General features: G+C 36.5%; 2 protein-coding genes across 3 annotated transcripts in view; one reads left to right on the top strand and one right to left on the bottom strand.

The window, feature by feature from the left end:
• TAF1A (TATA-box binding protein associated factor, RNA polymerase I subunit A) overlaps positions 1–7,482 on the bottom strand; it is a 33,275-nt gene extending 25,793 nt beyond the window's left edge. Inside the window, exons 1-3 of one of the 2 annotated variants that reach the window (XM_068541785.1) lie at positions 7,413–7,482; positions 6,118–6,250; positions 2,055–2,224 (exon numbers count right to left, since the gene is read on the bottom strand). In XM_068541785.1, the coding sequence (XP_068397886.1) occupies positions 2,055–2,224; positions 6,118–6,238 (291 nt within the window). In that variant the 5' untranslated portion in view covers positions 6,239–6,250; positions 7,413–7,482. The remainder of the gene's footprint in view (positions 1–2,054; positions 2,225–6,117; positions 6,251–7,412) is intronic. The other variant, XM_068541784.1, reaches the window with a different exon arrangement.
• Positions 7,483–7,699: 217 nt separating this feature from the next.
• Positions 7,700–20,341, top strand: part of MIA3 (MIA SH3 domain ER export factor 3) — a 78,887-nt gene continuing 66,245 nt past the window's right edge. The window contains exon 1 of the mRNA XM_068541781.1: positions 7,700–7,751. Coding sequence (XP_068397882.1) covers positions 7,715–7,751 — 37 coding nt within the window. The 5' untranslated portion in view covers positions 7,700–7,714. The remainder of the gene's footprint in view (positions 7,752–20,341) is intronic.

Below are 20,341 nucleotides of genomic sequence, written 5' to 3'. Positions count from 1 at the left end.
CATGATTTGACTTATGTTTTAAAGGGACTATGCTGCATCATTAATCATTAGGAAAATGTCAACCAAAGCTACAGTGAGATACCACTTCACAACCACTAGGATGGCTAAAATCAAGAAAACAGACAATAATACGGTTGGCGAGGATGTAGGGATGTTGGAACCCTCGTATACTGCTGGTGGGAACGTAAAATGGTGCAGTCACTCTGGAAAACAGTCTAGTGGTTCCTTAAGAGGTTACATATATTTTATGCCCCAGCAATGCCACTCCTAGGTATACACCCAAGAGAAATTACAACATCCATACAAAAGCTTGTACATAAAAAAAAAAAACCTTGTACATAAATGTTCAAAGCAGCATTATTCATAGTAACCAAAAGTGGAAACTACCTAAATGTCTAAAAACTGATGAATCGATACATAAAGTGAGATAGAGCCATACACTGGAATATTATTTTGCAATAAAAAGAAATGATGTACTAATACGCTACAATATGGAAAGGCTTGAAAACATTATGTTCAGTAAAAGAATTCATTCACAAAAAGCCATATGTTATATGATTCCATTTATATGAAATGTCCAGAATAGAAAGTAGATTACTGGTTGCCAGGGGCTGGGGGTTGGAAAGGAGCGACTACAAGTGGGTACAGGGCATCTTTTGGGCAAGATGAAAAATGTTCTAAATCTAGATTGCTGTAATGGTTGCACAGCTCTGTGAATATATGAAAAAACACTGAACTGCTCAATTTAAATGGGTGAGTTGTATGGTGTGTTAATATATCTCAATAAAACCAGTTTTTTTTAAAAAAAGGATCAGTCTGGTTATTATGCTTAAAATAGACTGCGGGGGTAGGGGAGGGCAAGAAGTCATCTAAGTGAGGTGAGAGGGACTTGAGTCCAGGTGCAGCAATGGAGGAGGTGAGAAGTACTCAGACTGCAGGGAGCGTGTTTTCAAAGTAGAGCTAACAGGATTTTCTGATGGTTTGGATATGGGGTATAAAAGAAAAAACACCCCCGAGTTTGGCCCTCGCAATTAGACACATAAAGGAAACGTCACCTGAGATGAGGAAAATCAGGCCGGACAGCGATATCAGAAGACCTAGTTTAGATATGTTACTATGATGTGACGTACCATACTAGCTGATACTAGACATCAAGAGGTGACGTTGAGTAGACAGCTGGATACAGGAATCTGGACTTGAAGAGAGATGTCAGGACCCCAGATACACAATTGGGGATCGCCAGCATGCAGACTGAATGTAAGGCTATGAAACTGAATGAGATCATCAAGAGTTCAGATAACGATAACAACTAAGGGTTAGAGTTCTTGGGTAGTCCCACGTCAGAAAGCAAAGGAGAAGAGGAGCAGTCAGAAAAGGAGACCGAGGAATGGCCAGTGAGGTAGGAGAAAAAACTGAGAGTACCGTGTCCTGGAAGCCAGACAAAGAAACTATGTCACACAGGAGGGAATGATCTACTATGTTTAATATTGCGGACAGATCAAGTCAGATGAGCACTGAGAATCTGCCACTGGATTCAGCAACATGGAGATCACTGTTGACCTTGACAAAGCAATTTGGTAGAAATGGTGATGGCTGGTGGGCAGTCTAACTGAAAAGGGTTTGGAAGGGACAGGTACACACAACTCTCTCAAGGAGTTCTGCTGAAAGGCAGAATGGAGAAATGGGGCACAGCCTGTGGAAGAAGTAGGGGTCAAGAGATGATGCTAAATGGGAGAAAAAACAACATGTTTGTTTGAAGATGGGGAACGTCCTACAGAACGGGGAAAATAAGGACACAGGGAAAGAATTATTTAAATGAATGAGTATTGGGGAATCTGAGAATTCAGATTTAAAACTATTTTTGTCTCCTTTAAAATGATAATAGGAAAAAGAAGTGTGCAAAAAAATGTCCTCATACAAACTCTCTACCCAAAACCACTTTTAGTAGCTTTTAGTAAAATCAGTCAATAGCAAAAGCTATCCTGGGTGGAGTTCAAGAGGCAGAAACTCCCAGGATTCTGTCCTATCTTCCAGCAGACTCAGACTTTACTTACCTCCGGTGCAATCTGTCTTTTGTTGCTATCTGAATCTTCCAAGATCTGAAAGTAACTGTGCATGTATTCTGCAGCTCGCTGCCACTGGTGCTTCAGCAGAGCTTCTTGGATAAGACTTAAACAAGCACTTGTTGTCTGAGCAAAATCCTTCTCCTGTTTTCCTCCAGTCGCTATAAAGGTTAAAGAGGAGAGTCTTGACCCACAGTGACCCCAAATCAACAATTTAAGAAACTTATTTCTGATAAGCATAGTTTTAACAAGTAGAGCAGTAGGTATTACTTAACCCAACCCATCCCCAATTCCAAAGCTGGCTCCATTTGAAACAAACTCTTCCATCCATTTTAACTAGTTCTAGCAAATGAAAAAAATGTCTAATTAGAAGATGTCTAATTTGACATTCTCGGGCTACTGGGATCACCAGATCCTTCAAATCTGATTCAACTGTCCTTTCATCCTTGCACTAAACAATCTGGTAAGAATCTCTTAAAGAGGGCCCCAAAACACAGTCCCAAGTATTTAGAATGGGTAAAAATCATCAGGGTCATCCTAGGAAAGTATGGTCTTTTTTACCTACCTATGTTCTGAAAACACCAAGAGGTGCACTTTTATTTTTTAAGGACTGAGTTCCCAGTAACTCAGTGATGTAAATGCAAATGAGATAATAATTGTAGACATTAGCATTTGTATCTCTAAAGTACTGACAATCCTCTTAAGAATATTTGGGCTTAGTTACAACCCCAGTTATGAGTAACAGGTGGCATATTGCCACCTCTTCTTCCCTTCCCACGCTACTAAAGACGCGTACAGGCCAGCAGTCTTCCATTTGGGGTACCGTCACCCCTGGGAGTACACAGAGACTAGTAAGTACCATGCAAAGATAGTTTTACAGCAATCAACCTGCAGATCTTCAACTTTCTCACATATTCTTTCCTAAAATTGATCTGCTAGAAAACTGTGCCTATACACAAGGCTTCATGATCAAAATCATTATATTTTACCTTAAGGTGAAAATACAGGTGTTTAGTGTTGAGAAAGTGAACGACTCTAACACATCCATTTGCAAGTCAGGTGATTTTTAATTCTTTGCTTATCAAAATTGTAGGAGAACCTAGTAATTTTTTATTTTAGATCACTAAGTAATTTTTTCATAAATAATTCAGAAGGAATCCAAAGACATGATACATTGCTATAATTAAACTCCATTCATTGCCAGCTAGTTACTTATGTGACTAAAGTTTCTCAGAATTTCCACCATTTAAAACAAAATACGGTAGAATTGAAGCTAAATCTTTTCTCATTCTAGGAATACGTAATATTCATCCACAGATATAAGAACTGGAAAAAAGTGATAACCTTACCCATTTTATTGAGATAAATAAGCAATAAAAATTTACCTTTAATACTTAAAATTTAACAAAAATTGTAACACTACTTATGTTATTTTGATTAGGTGGGTACAAAAATCAATTACAATGATTTCTTAATCCAGAAGAGATTTTAATACTTAAAACCTTACAGGATATTAACAAAAATTAATTAAATGTAGATACATACTTTATGGCAAGAATAAAAGTATAAAGAAAAAGAAACAATATAAAATTTCCATCTATTAAAAGCTTTTTCATAAATACTAAATGGATGATAAAGGTATCACATCCCTATATTATTTAGATTCCACCAAACTATTTTTTTAAGTCACATGATAATTTCATTTAAAATTGCCAATATATGCCAAAAATTATGCCTTTTGCAACTCTCAAACTTATGATACAATTTTTAGATGGCACCTTAAAACTGTACAAGACAGTACCTAATTCTTCAGGAAAAAAAAAAGTAGAAGACTATTTCTCTTTTTTTTTTTCCCTTAAAGATTTATTTATTTATTTGGCTGTGTTGGGTCTTAGTAGCGGCACGCGGCATCTTCATTGCAGCACGCGGGATCTTCAGTTGCGGTGTGCCAGATCTTTTAGTTGCCGCATGCAGGATCTAATTCCCTGACCAGGGATCAAACCAGGGCCCCCTGCATTTGGAGCACAGAGTCTTAACCGCTGGACCACCAGGGAAGTCCCAAAGACTATTTCTCTTGACCAGTGCTTCTCAAACTTTTTAAATGTACATACAAATCACCTGGGGCTCCTGATGTAGTCTTAGTATCCCCAGGGAGCTTATTAGAAATGCAGACTACTATGTCCCATCCACCTCTCTGAATTAGAAGCTGCATTTAACAGGATCTACATCCAAACTCCCAGTATCAGCAGCAACACCAGGCAGCTAGGCCAACAAAGTGACAAAATACCTCTTCCCTAAAACCTCGGTTATTCACCTAAAGGAAAACTGATCTCAGGCCAGACTCCCTTCTACCTCTCAAGTTTTCACAGCTCAAACTGGAACTCAACTTTAGACTAGGATACATAAATCCTTGGAAAATTCCCCTCCTGTCTTCCAACTGAGCCTAATTACCTCAGGAGTAGCTCTCATTTCATCCTTCGTGAGCAAAAGATAATCTTCTTTGTTGCTGAAAAACTTTAAGAATAACTGTCAAGGAAAATAAATTTGATGGAATGAGGTACAATAAAGAACCAGTGCCATCAACCTAATTTCTAATTTCCTTGAAATAACCTGGAAACTTGTCAGCCTGTCAACAAATATTTTTTGAGCACTACCACAGCCAAGCACTATTCTAGGTGCTCAACATACAGCTTTATTACAGATTGGTGCCCACCTTCCAAGTTTTTATTCTAGGGGACACACCCTTCAAAACGCCAAAAGAAATTTAAGAGAATAAAAAATAAATAATTGTTAGGCAATTGTGTTTTCCTACTATGGTTAATTACCACTACAATGTCAATATTACCTGCAACTATATTCTCATTGCAGACAGAAAGTATTTGGGGTTTAACAGGCTATCTGTACTATATGAAACATGTCTAAGCATGTAAATTCTGGTCTTAAACCTACTTGTTTGTGGACTGACTCAAGCTCTCTATAGAACACTGGTGACAGACACATGCCCAGGTATGCCTTAAAACTAGCAGAAACTTTAGATTACTAGTTCCCTACAAGGGGTGAGGTAGCATCCCCTCTGAAGTACCATTCATTCAAACCTGGCTCAAACCATGTACATTAATTCAGCAAAAATAAAATGAGGAAAGAGGAAGTAAACTATTATTTTTTCAACACTCACTATGCATGAGGCTCTATGCTAGGCACTTTACATATATTATCCCTTTTTTCAATACATGTATCTCAATGTAGGCTTTGAGATCAGATAGGCCTGGATTTGACTCCTGATACCGGCATTAAGAATTTTAACTTCTTCTGAAGTTCAGTTCCCTCACCTCTAAAATGCCTTGCACATAGATTTACTGAGGATTAATTTACTGATAATTAAATGAGATAATATTTAGATTAAAAAATAAAGAAATAAGAGCTAAACTCTAGGAGCCAGGGAATCTCAGTCAAGGGAAAGAAAGCCAGGCTAAGAAAGATATATTTGTGGGCAATTAGAAAAGTGCTGGTTCAAATGTATCCCCAGGACTACGACCCAACACGCCAACATACAGAAAACTGCTTCTTTTATATATTCTGATAAGGAATTTATTCCATAGAAAAACTTGTTTATTTCTACATTAGATGAAAATAGAAGAAAATATTCCTTTCTTGAAATCTATTATAAATCAATTCTATTAGGGCTTATTTCAATGCAATTCAACAGAAACTTCTGGTATGTACTCCTCAGTGGTAGAGATCATATCTTCTTCAACTATGTATCCCCAATATTTAACCAATGCCAGGGATATAATAAATGCTCAGTAAGTATTACTGGGGGAAAAAAAAGTGTATCTACCATAATACAGACTGTTATTAATTCAAAGGAAAAGAATTCTAAAAGAAAAAAAAGAATCTATTTTTATTATTTCTTTTTTATTAACAGCCTAAAAAAAATCCTCATACATTCTTATTTTGAAAGTTGAACCAGCTTGGTTATCCATTTTTGTATCTATATTGAATCTTATCATCTCCTTGCATTAGAGCTGAAATGGCTATATGTTATTTTACTTACCTATGGTTTCTATATGCTTTTGGAGCCAAGGAAGACACATTCCTGTACCAGAGGGCACACGCGGTTCCTCCTGTTCATCCTCTGTTGTGGGCCTTATCAATTCTTCACTGAAATCACTCATACCTATTCCAGACTGAGAATATCAGTTACTTTTTGTACATCTTAATCTACAGGCTTCTGAGTTATACAGAAAGACAGCCATCTTTTATCTAATAAATATCAATGATCAACAAAATTAATTGTACCTGGTAGTTCCTTTAAAGTAAGAAATGAATTTAATTATGTCAGCAGCAGTCAAAATGAATGACCCATTAAAAAAAAAAAGACAACTGCAACTACTACTATATTTCAAGAAGATACAAAGATAGATAAGATACTAACCTTTTAAGTTTAAAAAAAGTCATCTAGAGGAAGAAACATCAAAATAATGTATAATAAAACAATATGACAAATAATAACAGTAGTAGTTAACATTTATTGGGCCCTTTCTATACACCAGGGCTATTAATCCTTACAGAAATCCGGAGGTAAGTGGTATTACTTTCTTCCATTTTCATGCTGAAAAAAACTGAAGGGCTCAGTGAAACTATGTAACCTGGCTCAGTGTCACAAAAAGGTGAGGACAATATTCTGGGAACTAGAACACCAAACACATTTGGCATGAACAGAGTTTGGGGTGTGAGTGGAGGAGGGGGGCGGAAGGCAGATGACGGGAAAAGAATCTACAAAAACAGCCTTGTGCCAAGCTGAGTTTGGACTTAACCGTCCAGATGCTCAGGACCCCTCTCCCTCCTTCCACATATCCAATTGATTATTAGGTCCTGCTGGTAATACCTGCTAGTACTTCTCCTATCTTCTCTCTGCTCCGCAACTCTACACCACTCCCCTGGCTCGGGACACCTTCAAACTGTGTCTGGATTGCCGCATTAGCTTTCTAACTACCCTGCCTCAAATTTGGCTTCTCCACATCACAACCCGAATAAACCTTTCAAAATCAAATTCTGTGGTTACGAGCACGGGTTTGAAATAACACTTGAGTTTGAACCCGACTCACACGTATTTTAAGGAGTCATTCCAGAAGAAGCTCTCCCTTCCCAAATTCTCAAAGCCTAAACTGGTGTCTTGCAGTTGTCACGGTAACCAAAGCTGCCCCACCCCTCCAGGCTCGCCCTCAGAACTCAAGGTTTCAGAGGATCAGGAGAAAATATGAGCAGAACACGGGTGAAACCTACTACAGCCATTCCCGTTCCACTGTGAACGCAGGCAATGAGATGGAAGACAACCGCGGGACTTACCTGCCTAAAGCCAGAGTTCTTCTGCGACACCAAACTCAGTCTCCAGACTCCGGACCAGCGTGAGCAGACTCTCACAGGAAGCGGAGTTAGCGACTTGAGAGCGGAAGTGTACAAAACCTGACCCCGACGCTACGGCGGCGCGCAGACGCAGCCCCGCCCCTAACTCCCGATTGGGCGCTGGAGGCGCCTCGACCCGGAAGTGACCCGGAAGTGGCCGTGGGCAGCCGCCTTCCCATTGGATTGGACCCAGGTGTACATCTTAGTCTGTCTCAGCGGAAAGAAGTGGGAGACTTTAGTTTCAAATGAAGATTAATGCAACGGGAGGTCGGCTGGATGAGGGTAACAGTCCAAATAGCAGAATGTCAGTTTACTCGAGTAGTTCCCCGTACGACGACCTTTCAGTTACTGCTTGGCTTGCTGGCGCGTGCCGCGAGCCTCGGAGGCGCGGCTCGTGGCCCTAACAAGATAAATCTCTGCATAGCCTGTTAATTGCTTCCTTGAAATCTTTTTCCTTTTTCATTAAAGGTTTAGCTTTGAATTTAAATGACTCTGACTGCTCCCCCAAAATTTGGACGAGAATATCTTTTCCTTCTCAGCGGGAGTGGTTCTGTGCACCGGTCTGGAGTCACTTTTCATGAGGAACGTTGATGAACTTATGAAATAAGGGTTGAAAGTAAGATGGTTAAATGTGAAATGAGGGAAAATTGAGGGGTTCTAGGGAAGATGACCCTGGAAAAGCAGAGACTCGTTGGAACACAATATTTCCAAAATTTGGGGGGTTCATCTGTGAAGGAAGAGTCAGACCTTTTTCGTAGCATCAGAGAACGGAACTCGGACTAAGTAGTGAAAGTTAAAGAGAAGCAGCTTTAAAGTCATTACAAGAGTTTTGTTCATAACTAAGGCTGCACAAATAATGGCATGGGCTCCCACAGGAATCTTTTGAGTTTCCCCTGCCCTGAAAGTGAACCATTTGAGCAGAATCACAATATTGTACAGGTGATTAAAGGGTCTAGTGAGAGTTTGTACAGGGATTCCTTAAAATGCTGAAATACTTGATTATATGTTGTCTTCATAAATACTATGCAGTAGCTATGGGCTTGTGAGAAAAATTCTCCTGCTGCTTTTTGTGTCATAAATCCTTGGTCTCACTCAAGCCCCTGCTCTAACTCCACAGGCAAGGCTGACCTAAATGACAGATGTGGTCCAAGAGGACACACAGAAGATAATATAGCCATACTTTTATTGTATGAAGGTTTGGTCTGGCTACATTTCTTCCCCTGCTATGAAGTATAATTTCACCAGAGCCAAACTAGAATGGATTTTATCTGGCTAGAAATTCATGCTGTCACAAAAATGGGGAAGATATTTCTGATTTACCTTAACATTATCAGACAACTGTAGACAACAGTAGACAAAAGACAGAAAGTTAAGAACTAACATTGATATCTTTCTGTGCTCTACCTACCTCTTTCCTTTTCCATGGTACAATTCTGGTAGAAAATGTTGGAGAGAAGAGAGTAAAAAGAAAATGACTATGCTACCGATAGCATAAACAAGATTAAAAAAAAGAAATGGCATGACAAAAATGCAAACATAAAGCAAAGCATACCAAAGACTTCTAGATTCCAATCTAGGAGAAAACATGTTCTAAGGAACAAAAAGATGTTCTTACAATTGCATTGTGCCAAAGAGCAACTTAACATGATGAATTACATTTTTTTAAAAACTGCAAACTCTTATTTAGACAATCTTATTCCCACAAACCTTTCGATTATTCCCGTGAAGCTTTATTAGATTACTTGCAATCTAATAAAGAATGTTTCAGACACCAATTAGAAAGATTAGATTCACCTGAAAATTCTCTAGAAAAGATACTTCTTAAATCTCATTAAAATGAACTTCACCAGGTTTTCTCACCTCTGACATGAGACAGTGTCAAGATTTCCAGTCCTAAATGCTCCTTTATGAGGAAGAGACCTTGGCCCAAGACAACTAACAGCTCCTTGATCTCATTCCATAAAATTCATTCTAGCCATAAGAAAAGAAAAATCATTTGTGTAGGTTTTTTGCTGACCTTTAACTTACAATCTGCAGCAGGGGTCAACAAACTCTTTCTCTAAAGAGACAGTAGATATTTTAGACTCGGTAGGTGATACAGTCTCTCTGTCACCACTACTATTTAACTCTGCTGTTGCCGCACAGAAGCAGTCATAGATAAATGTAAGTGAATGAGAATGTCTGTGTTCTAATAGAACTTTATTTACAAAAACAGGTGGCAGGCTGGATTTGGCCTATTGGCCATAGTTTGCCAACAGTTGCTCTAGAGTACCAATTAATGTTTATGCTTACAACAGAGATTCGATTAGTATACCTACATACATACATAAAATTTTAAAGATACATGATCATATTAGTGATGATTGTTGTATCCAAAAGATATCTATACTAAAAATAATTACTGATATCATCATACATCTCAATCATTATGATAGTCACTGACTATATTGCTTCTCCTGGGTGCTTTAACATACAACTGGTAGCTGTTAATGCCGAGGAGTAACTGCGTTCTATTGTGGAGAAACCTGGTTATAAGAGGTAAATGAGATCAGCCGTCATGAAGATGATGTATATTTACTTAATTACAATTTTTTTTTTTACCACGCCACCTCGCGGCTTGTGGGATCTTAGTTCCCCCACCAGGGATCAATCCCAGGCCACGGCAAGGAAATAGCCAAGTCCTAACCACTAGACCACCGGGGAATTCCCACTTAATGACAATTATTATCCAAATAACTCTACATACTGCATCTCAACCTATATTCTCCTAAGTTTTAATTGAGAAGCATGTTCTTTTGTTAAGAATAAAGGGGAAAAAATCCACTGCAGTCATTCCAAATAATTCAAAATATATCCATGATTTGACTATTAATACAAAGAAAAAAATACAATTAATTCAGGTGTAAATTTAAGATAAGAATGCAGAAGAGGGAACAAATGTGGGAATGTGGAAGTAGAACAATATAAGACCCCTCTCAGAGGAGAGAAAATTCAAATTCAGACATTAAGACATCTAGTAAGGTAGTATTAGCTTTAATTTTATTTATATATATATTTATATATATATAAATATATATATATGTATAATATCTCCCTTGTAGATCCAAGTAACTTTGATATATAGGGATTTTTTTTCTTAGGTTGATATTATAATTCGTTTCTTTTACAGAATATTCACAACCGCAGGTGCTTTGTTAACTGATCAGATTTTAACAAAAGTCTTAAGCAGTGCTTCTCAACTGGGAGGTTGGTGTCCTTTCTACTGGGGGGGGTGTGGATGCATGGGGGCAATTTTTATTTTGTTACCATGACTAAGGATGGTACTAAAATTTCATAGCCAGGGCTAGGATTTTTGTATATCCTGCAACTGGTAGGAATATTCCACCCAAAATGCCAATAGAGCTCTAGTGAGAAACATTTGCCTAAACAAGTTACATGTTCTGCAACTGTGTTTTCCTACAGTTCAACCTAAGGGGATAAGGGCTCTTGTGCAAATTGTTTTATTACACATTTAAATGTCATTCTTGGTTTGTTTATGTTTGTCAGGAATAGTAAATGTGTTTAAGGTAATTATGAAAAATAAATGATAACAAAATAAGTCTGATTGCAAACAAAAAATTGGAGGTTTTGAGATAATCACCATCATTCTTTCTCTTTCCACAGAAGTTCCAAGAGAGGTTGGCCAAAAATATTTTAAATCCTAAAACACAATTTTAAGCTTTGCTTTTCTTTAAAATGTATACAAAATAATGTGCAAATGTGTATAATATATGGTTTGGATCTGGTGTTAATATTTAATCCCTGCTTTCAAGAGCTGTGCTGCCTTTAAATGTGCCTAAATTGAGATGTACTGTAAGTGTAAAATACACACCAGATTTCAAAGATATCATATGAAATAAAGAATGTAACATGTCTCATTAATAATTATTATATTTATTACAAGTTGAGATGATAATATTTTGGATATATTGGATTAAATAAAATTTATTAAAATTAACTTCATCCGTTTTGATTTTAATGTGACTTCTAGAAAATTTAAATGACATATGTAGCTGGCATTATATTGCTATTGGACAGCATTGTTCTAGAGAATCAGTGAGAACTAAGGGAAATATCAAGTTATATTTAGATTCTCTGTTTAATCATTCTAGTTTGATGTCATTGATTCATCTCTTATGTATTCCATACCATTTCAAATCCCATGTAGAATTAAATTGGAATGAGCTTTTGTACTTGCAGAGAATTCTTACTCTTTCGGTGTGCAATTGCTTAGGATCCACTCTTGAGTGCAGTCTTCATAATGGTATTTATGTTCCGGATCCTAATTTATACTGCTTGTATCAATCAAAATGCTGAACATTCAGGAGGTTTGCTGTGTATGATCTGTAACATCTGCTGTGATTGTATGTTACGTCAAGGGCATATTTTCTCCCTCTCAGCTCTCAATGTCTCCTTCCAGAAGGCACGTTTGACCTCACAAGCACACTTTGGGGGTTCTGTTACCCTCCTTGCTACCTTTTAGTAAGAAGGAAACAGTTTCCATGGTAGAGGTACTATCAAAAAATGTCTCCTCTGTGACAAAGTCATTGATTTGCTGAGACTCTTGTACCATCAACCATTCCTATTGGCTGTAAGAGCCTGAAGTTCTGCTGTTTAATTATTTAAGCAACATAAATGGGCAACATTTTAATATATTATCCCATTGCTTCTATTTATTTATTTATTTATTTTTGGCTGCGTTGGGTCTGTTGCTAAGCGTGGGCTTTCTCTAGTTACGGCGAGCGGGGGCTACTCTTCCTTGTGGTGTGCGGGCTTCTCATTACGGTGGCTTCTCTTGTTGTGGAGCACAGGCTCTAGGCACGCGGGCTCAGTAGTTGTGGCTCATGGGTTCTAGAGTGCAGGCTCAGTAGTTGTGGTGTTCCACAGCATGTGGGATCTTCCCAGACCAGGGATCAAACCCACATCCCCTGCATTGGCAGGTGGATTCTTAACCACTGTGCCAGGAGGGAAGTCCCTCCCATTGCTTCTTATAGAAACATTATGAAGTTTTACCATGAGCCCCAATGTTACAGACAAGGAATCTGAGACTCAGAAAAGTTAGCAACTTGCCTAAGGTCACACAGTTAGACTTCTGATACCTAGTTTAATGCTTTTGACTACATTCTCTGCCTATGCTGTTGTCCTATTAAGGAAGTAATTCCTATCTGAAAACCATAAATAGGTAAAGCCAAACAGTCTACACTGTGGAAATTGTGTTGTCCAGGCCCTAACCCTGGAATTTGTTCTGTATTTGATCAAAGCACCAAATATTTGACTTCTGTGAAAATAGTGCCAAGGTAAATTAGGCAGAACCGGAAACAAGAACTTCTATATAAGCCTATGTGTTACTGGCAATTTCAGATGTTTGAGTTTCTTTCTTAGTTCAGTAGAAATGGGAATAATATTTGTCAGGACTAGACAAATAGTACATGGTGATAGAAGACCTTGCCTTGTATGTGACGCACTCCCAGGAGAACATACCCTTTGACATGACTTTGACGTGGCTTTTTAATTGTAGGAAAAGGATTTAACTCTACTGGCCATGCCCAGCACAAATCTTCATTCTCCTTGGCGTTTAGAACAGGATACTTGCTTAAATTCCACTTGAGTTATATGATCCCTTTACTTAAAGTCTGATAGCTTTCTGTTTTTTATTCTAAGTCTAATTTATTGTGCTTGATTAATAATCTTTCAAAATCCGACCTACCCTAGCCACCCAAATTTATCTACCACTACTCTTTAACAGGATCATTTCACTCTAGTAAGATTAGGTCTCATTACTGTTGTTGTCTTTTCTCTTATGTTTCTTTGTGTCCATCCCTAGTCTCCCTGCTCTATCACTAAGCAACCACTGTCATAGGTTAGTTAGAATTTTCTAGAATTTTATATAGATGCAGTTTTACAGTGTGTATTATTTTAGGGGTCTGTATTATTTCACTCAGAATTTCTTTGTTGTTGCTAGTGTCAATAGTTCCTTGTTATTGCTGAGCAATATTCCAAAATTTAACATCTATTTAGCTGTTGATGGACAGCTGTTTTTTGTTTGTTTGTTTTTGGTTTTTTTGTGTGTGGTTTTTTTACTATTACCAATGAAGCCACCATGAACATTTGCGAACAAGTCTTGGTTTGGATATATACTTTTATTTCTCTTGAGTGAATATCCAGGAGTGGAAAGACTGCATTCAAATGATAAGGTGTAATTTTTAAAGAAACTGTCAAACTGTTTTCCAAAGTGGTTGAATCATTTTAAATTATAACCAGCAGCGTTATGAGAGATCCAATTATCCTCATCCTTGGCAACATCTGTTATGATCAGTCTTAAATTTTAGCCATTCTAGTGGATGTGCCATAATAGCTCATTATGGTTTTGATTTGCACTTCCCTAATGACTAATGGTATTCAATATCTTTTCTTACATTAATACATACCTGCCACATTTGTATCTTTAGTGAAGTGTCTGTTTAAATTTTTGACCCACTTTTTTCAAATTGGGTTTTTTGTCTTCTTATTAATAAGTTGTAATCGTTATTTATATATTCTAGATACAATTCCTCTGTTAAATGTATGTTTTGCAAATATTTTCTCCCAGTCTGTGGTTTACCTTTCCATTTTCATAACAGTGAATGTAGAAGTGAGAGCAAACTTTTTTTTTTAAATTAATTTATTTTATTTTTGTTGCATTGGGTCTTCGTTGCTGTATGCGGGATTTCTCTAGTTGCGGAGAGCAGGGGCTACTCTTCATTGCGGTGCGCAGGCTTCTCATTGCAGTGGCTTCTCTTGTTGCAGAGCACGGGCTGTAGAGCGCAGGCTTAGTAGTTGTGGCACACGGGCTTAGTTGCTCCGTGGCATGTGGGATCTACCCGACCAGGGCTCGAACCCGTGTCCCCTGCATTGGCAGGCGGATTCTTAACCACTGCACCACCAGGGAAGCCCCAGAGCAAACGTTTTTATTTTTATAAAACCCATATTACTGATTTATTTATTTTAGAGTTTGTGGTTTTTGTGTGTATTTTTGAAATCTTGGCAAACCTGAGGTCACAAACATTTTCTCCTATGTTCTCTTCAATAAGTTGTTCTTACATTTAGGTCAGTGATCTATTTCCAGTCAGTTTTTGTATATGGTGTGTAGTAAGGGTTGAGGTTGATTTTTTTTTTTTTTAACATATGGCTATTCAATTGTTTCAGCACCATTTATTATAAAGATTAACACTTCTCTATTGAACTGCCCTGGCATGTTTGTTGAAAATCAGTTGCCTATATATGTGTAGGTTTATTTCTAGACTGTCTGCTCTGTTCCGTGGACCTATTGTGTGTCTGCTTACACTAATATCACACTATTATAATTAATGTAACTATAATAAGTCTTGAAAACCGTAGTGTAACTCTTCCAACTTTCTCTTTTTCAAAGATATTTTGGCTATCCTATGTCCTTTGCATTTCCACATAAATCTTAAAATTAGCTCGTTGATTTCTACAAAGAAACCTGCTAGGATTTTGATTGAAATTACATTAAATTCATAGATCAGTTTAAGTAAAATGGACATTATTACAATATTAAGTCTTCCAACCCATGAATATGGTTTAGCTCTCCATTTATTTCGTTGTTTAATTTTCATCAACAGTAATTTATACTCTTCAGTATTCAGTTCTTTCACATCTTTTATCAGATTTACCCCAAAATATTTCATTTTGGGTGTCATTGTAAAAAGTATTGTGCTTTTAATTTCACATTCTGATTGTTCATTGCTGGCATATAACAGCACAATTAATTTTTGCATATTGTTCTTGTATCCTGAAACCTTGCCAAACTTACTAATTCTAGTAGCTTTTCTGCAGATTCCTAGGATAGTCTACATAGTCGTTGTCTGCAAATTTCACTTCATCCTTTCCAATTTTAGGCCTTTTATATTTTTCTTGCCTTTTTCACTACTTCAGTATAGTGTAGAATAGAAGTGGTAAGAGCAGACCTCCTTGACTTCTTCCTAATCTTTAAAGGAAAGGGTTCAGTCTTTGATCAATAAGATTGACACTAGCTATAGGTTGGGGGTTTTTTAAATAAATTTATTTATTTATGTATTTTTGGCTGCGTTGGGTCTTCGTTGCTGTGCGCGGGCTTTCTCTAGTTGCGGAGAGCAGGGGCTACTCTTCGTTGCGGTGCGCAGGCTCTCATTGTGGTGGCTTCTCCCGTTGCGAGCATGGGCTCTAGGCAGGCGGGCTTCAGTAGTTGTGGCATGTGGGCTCAGTACTTGTGGCATGTGCGCTCTAGAGCTCAGGCTCAGTAGTTGTGGCACACAGGCTTAGCTGCTCCGTGGCATGTGGGATCTTCCCAGACCAGGGACCAGAGCTCAAACCCATGTCCCCTGCATTGGCAGGCGGATTCTTAACCACTGTGCCACCAGGGAAGTCCGCTATAGGATTTTTTTTTTTTCCCGCTATAGGATTTTTGTACAAGCCCTCTATCAATATGAGAAAGTTTCCTCCTACAGGCATACCTCGTTTTATTGTGCTTTGCATTATTGCTTCACAGATATTGTGCTTTTTACAAATTGAAGTTGTGTAGCAGCCCTGCATGGAGCGAGTCTATTGGCTCCATTTTTTCTGACAGCATTTGCTCACTTCATGTCTCTGTATCACATTTTGGTAATTCTCACAATATTTCAAATTTTTTTCATTATTATCATATTGCTCTTTCATTATTATCATATCATATCTGTGATCAGTTATCTTTGATTTTACTATGACGACACTCACTGAAGGCTCATATGATGGTTATTATTTTTTAAGCAATAAACTACTTTTTAATGTACTTTTTTAGACATGATGCTATTGCACACTTAATAGACTACAGTATAGTGTAAACATAACTTGTACATGCACCAAAAAAATTGTGTGACTTGATTTATTGTGGTATTTGCTTTATTGCAATTGTTTGGAACCAAACCCACAATATCTCTGCGGAATACCTGTATTCCCAAGGTGCTGAGAATTTTTACCAATAATAGATGTAAGATTTTGTCAAATATTTTTTGGTATCTATTGAGATGATAATATTATTTTTCTTTTTTTAATGTTCACATGATAAATTACATTGATTGGCTTTGGAATGTTAAAATAACCTTGCATTCCTGTGATAATACACACTTGGTAGTGATGTATTATAGTTTTTATATATTGATGGAATCAACTTGATTAAAATTATGTTAAAAATTTTTGCATCGGTATTCGTGAGGCTTTTGTAATATCATTATTACAAGGTTATTTTCTGGCTTGGTTCTCAGATAAGTAGAATGGGTTTGAACATATTTCACTCTCTTCAATTTTTCTGGAGAAGTTTGTAGTGTACAATTGGTATTATTTTTTCCTTTAATATTGATAGAAATCATTAGTGAAGCTATCTGGATATGGAGTTTTCTTTGTTGGAAAATATTTTTTCTCCTAGCCACCAATTAATTTCTCTAATAAATAAATATGGGGCTGTTCAGGTTATCTTTTTTTTTTAAAGTGAGTTTTGATAGTCTGTGTGTTTCAAAGACTTGGCACATTTCACTTTAATTGTATAATTTATTGGCATAAAGTTGTTCATAATATTCCATTTATATTCTTCTAATGTCTGTAGTTATGTCCTCTGTGTCATTGCTGATGTTGGCAATTAGTGTCATTTCTTTGTTTTCTTCCAGATCAATCTGACTAGAGCCTTGTAAGTTTTATTAGGATTCTCAAGGAATCAACTTTTGTTTCGTTGATCTTCTCTATTTTCTTTTTGCTTTCTATTTTATTGATTTCTGATTTTATCTTTATTATTTCCTTTCTTATGCTTGGGTTTTAATTTGCTCTTATTTTTCAAGTTTCTTAAGGTGGAAGGTGAAGTTATGATTTGAGACCTTTGTGGTTTTCTAACATAGGCATTTAAAGCTGTAAGTTTTCCTCTAAGCAGTACTTTAGTAACATTTTACCAATTTTGATATGTTGTGGTTTCAATTTCATTCACTGTGAAATACTTTCTAATTTCCTGTTTGATTTTGTTCTTTGATTCATGGGTTATTTAAAAGTTTGTTATTTAGATTCCAAAATGTGGAGATCTTTTTGTTACTGATTTCTAATTTAATTCCATGAGATCAACAAACATACTTTGTATGTTTCAAATTTTTTAAAATGTACTGTTCTATGGCCCACAATATCATGGTAAACGTTCCACAAATACTTGAAAAAGGAATGTGTATTCTGCTGTTTTGGGGTAGTGTTCTATGGAGATCAATTAGGTCAAGTAAACTGATGGTATTGTTTAAGTCTTCTATATCCTTATTGACTCTCTAATTATTCTATCTATTATTGAGAGAAAGACGGCTTTTGAAATCTCCAACTATAATTATAAATTTGTGCAGTTCTCCTGTAAGTTCTGTTTTTGCTTTATATATTTTGAAGCTTTCTTATTAAGATGAACAATTAAAATACATGTATCCTCTTGATGATTTAACTTATTTAAAATTATTAAACAACTTCCTTTACCCCGGTAATATTCTTTGCTGTGAAATCTACTTTGTCTGACAATAATATGGCTACTCCAGCTTCCTTTTGATTAGCGTTAGCTTCATTCATCTTTCTTTACATTTAACCTATTTGTGCCTTTATACTTAAAGTGTGTTGTTTTTTTTTTATAAATTTATTTATTTGTTTGTTTTTTATTTTTGGCTGTGTTGCGTCTTCATTGCTGTGCAGGGGCTTCATCTAGTTGCGGTGAGCAGGCTTCTCATTGAGGTGGATTCTCTTGTTGCAGAGTATGGGCACTAGGCGCATGGCTTCAGTAGCTGTGGCTCACGGGCTTAGTTGCTCCGTGGCATGTGGGATCTTCCCGGGCCAGGGATCGAACCCGTGACCCCTGCATTGGCTGGCGGATTCTTAACCACTGCATCACCAGGGAAGCCCAAAGTGTGTTTTCTTATAGGAAGTGTAGAGTTGAGTCTTGCTTTTTATTTCTTTATTTTTTAAAAAATATTTATTTATTTATTTATTTAGTTGCACTAGGTCTTAGTTGTGGCACTCGGGATCTAGTTCCCTGACCAGGGATCAAACCCTGGATCCCCTGCATTGGGAGTGCAGAGTCTTAACTACTGGACCACCAGGGAAGTCCCAAGTCTTCCTTTTTAAAAATTAAATCTGAAAATCTATACCTTTTAATAGGGGTGTTTAGACCATTTATGTTTAATGTGATTATTGATAAAATTAGGTTTAAATCTATGGTCTTGCAATTTGCATTTTATTTACCTCATCTGTTCTTTGTTCTCCTTTTCTCTTTTTCTGTCTTCCTTTGGATGAATTGAGAACGTGTTGTCTGTTTGTTGGTTTACTAGCTATAACTCTTTGTGGTTTTGTTGTTGTTGTTACTATTGTTATAAAGTTCATAATATGCATCTTTAACTTATTACAGTATTCCTTCATGTGATATTTTATCACTTCCCTTATAGTTTTAGGTCTTTACAACAGTATACTCCCATTCTTCTTCTCCTGCTTTTATATGCTTATGGTCATACATTTTACATGTATGTACATATGTTATAAACATCACAGTATAGTGTTATTATTTTTACTTTAAATAGCTAATTATTTTTAAAGAGAATTTTTAAATGAGAAAAATTATTTTACCTTTTATTTATTTTAAACAGAAATATATTTTATATTTGTCCACATATATACATTTATTGTACTCTTCACTTTTTGGTGTGGATTCAGATTTTCATCTGGTATTTTCTTTCTGCTGAAAGACGTCAACATTTCTTGCAGTGTAGATATGGTAATGATGAATTCTTTTAGCTTTTGTGTGTCTGAAAATATATTTCACCATCTTTTTTGCTTTGTTTTGTTTTTCACATTTAGAAATTTGCTTTTTGGCATGGGAATCTTCTTATTTTTTTGTAACAGTGTTATTGACATATAATTCACATAAGTATACACTCACCCATTTGAAGTGAACAATTCAACAGTTTTTAGTATAATCACAGAGTTGTGCATGACCACAATCAATATTAGAACATTTTCATCACCCTAAAATGAAGTCCTGTACCTTTTATCTGTCACCCCTTTCTCAGCTCCCCCATCTCTGCCAGCCCTAGGCAAACAATAATCTACTTTCTGTCTCTTCAGGTTTGTGTATTCTGGACATTTCATGTAAATGGAACCATACAATATGTGGTCTTTTGTGGCTGGAGTTTTTCACTTTACATAATGTTTTCAAGGGTCATTCCTGTTGTAGCAAGTATCAATACATGTTGTAGCATGTATTATTTCCCCCATTTCTTATTTTGGCTATTGTATTGATATACAGCATTTTATTTATTTATTTACTAATTTATTAGTTGGGTGAACATTTGAGTTGTTTTCATTTTTGGCTATGATAAATAATGATACTATGAATATTTGTACACAAGTTTTTGTGTGGGTATATGTTTGCATTACTCTTGGTTCTATACCTAGGATTGGAATTACTGGCTTATATGGTAACTCTGTGTTTAAACTGTTGAGGAACTGAGATATTGTTTTTCAAAGGGGCTGTATTCTTTTACATTTCTACCAACAATGCATGAGATTTCCAGTTTCTCTACATCATTGCCAACACTTGTTATTATCTTTTTTTTATTATAGTTGTCTTCTTTTATTTTTTTTTTTACAGTAATAGTTGGAGACTTTAATATCCCACTCTCAACAATGGACAGATCATCAAGAAGAGAATCCATAAGGAAACAGTGGATGTGAATAACACTGTAAACCAAATAGACCCAAAAGACACATACAGAACACTCCACTCAACCACACTAAAACGCACATTATTTTCAAGTGCA

This window comes from Eschrichtius robustus, chromosome 3 (genome assembly GCF_028021215.1).
Source record: "Eschrichtius robustus isolate mEscRob2 chromosome 3, mEscRob2.pri, whole genome shotgun sequence".
NCBI lineage: Eukaryota > Metazoa > Chordata > Mammalia > Artiodactyla > Eschrichtiidae > Eschrichtius > Eschrichtius robustus.
This window is presented reverse-complemented; position numbering and strand designations above follow the sequence as displayed.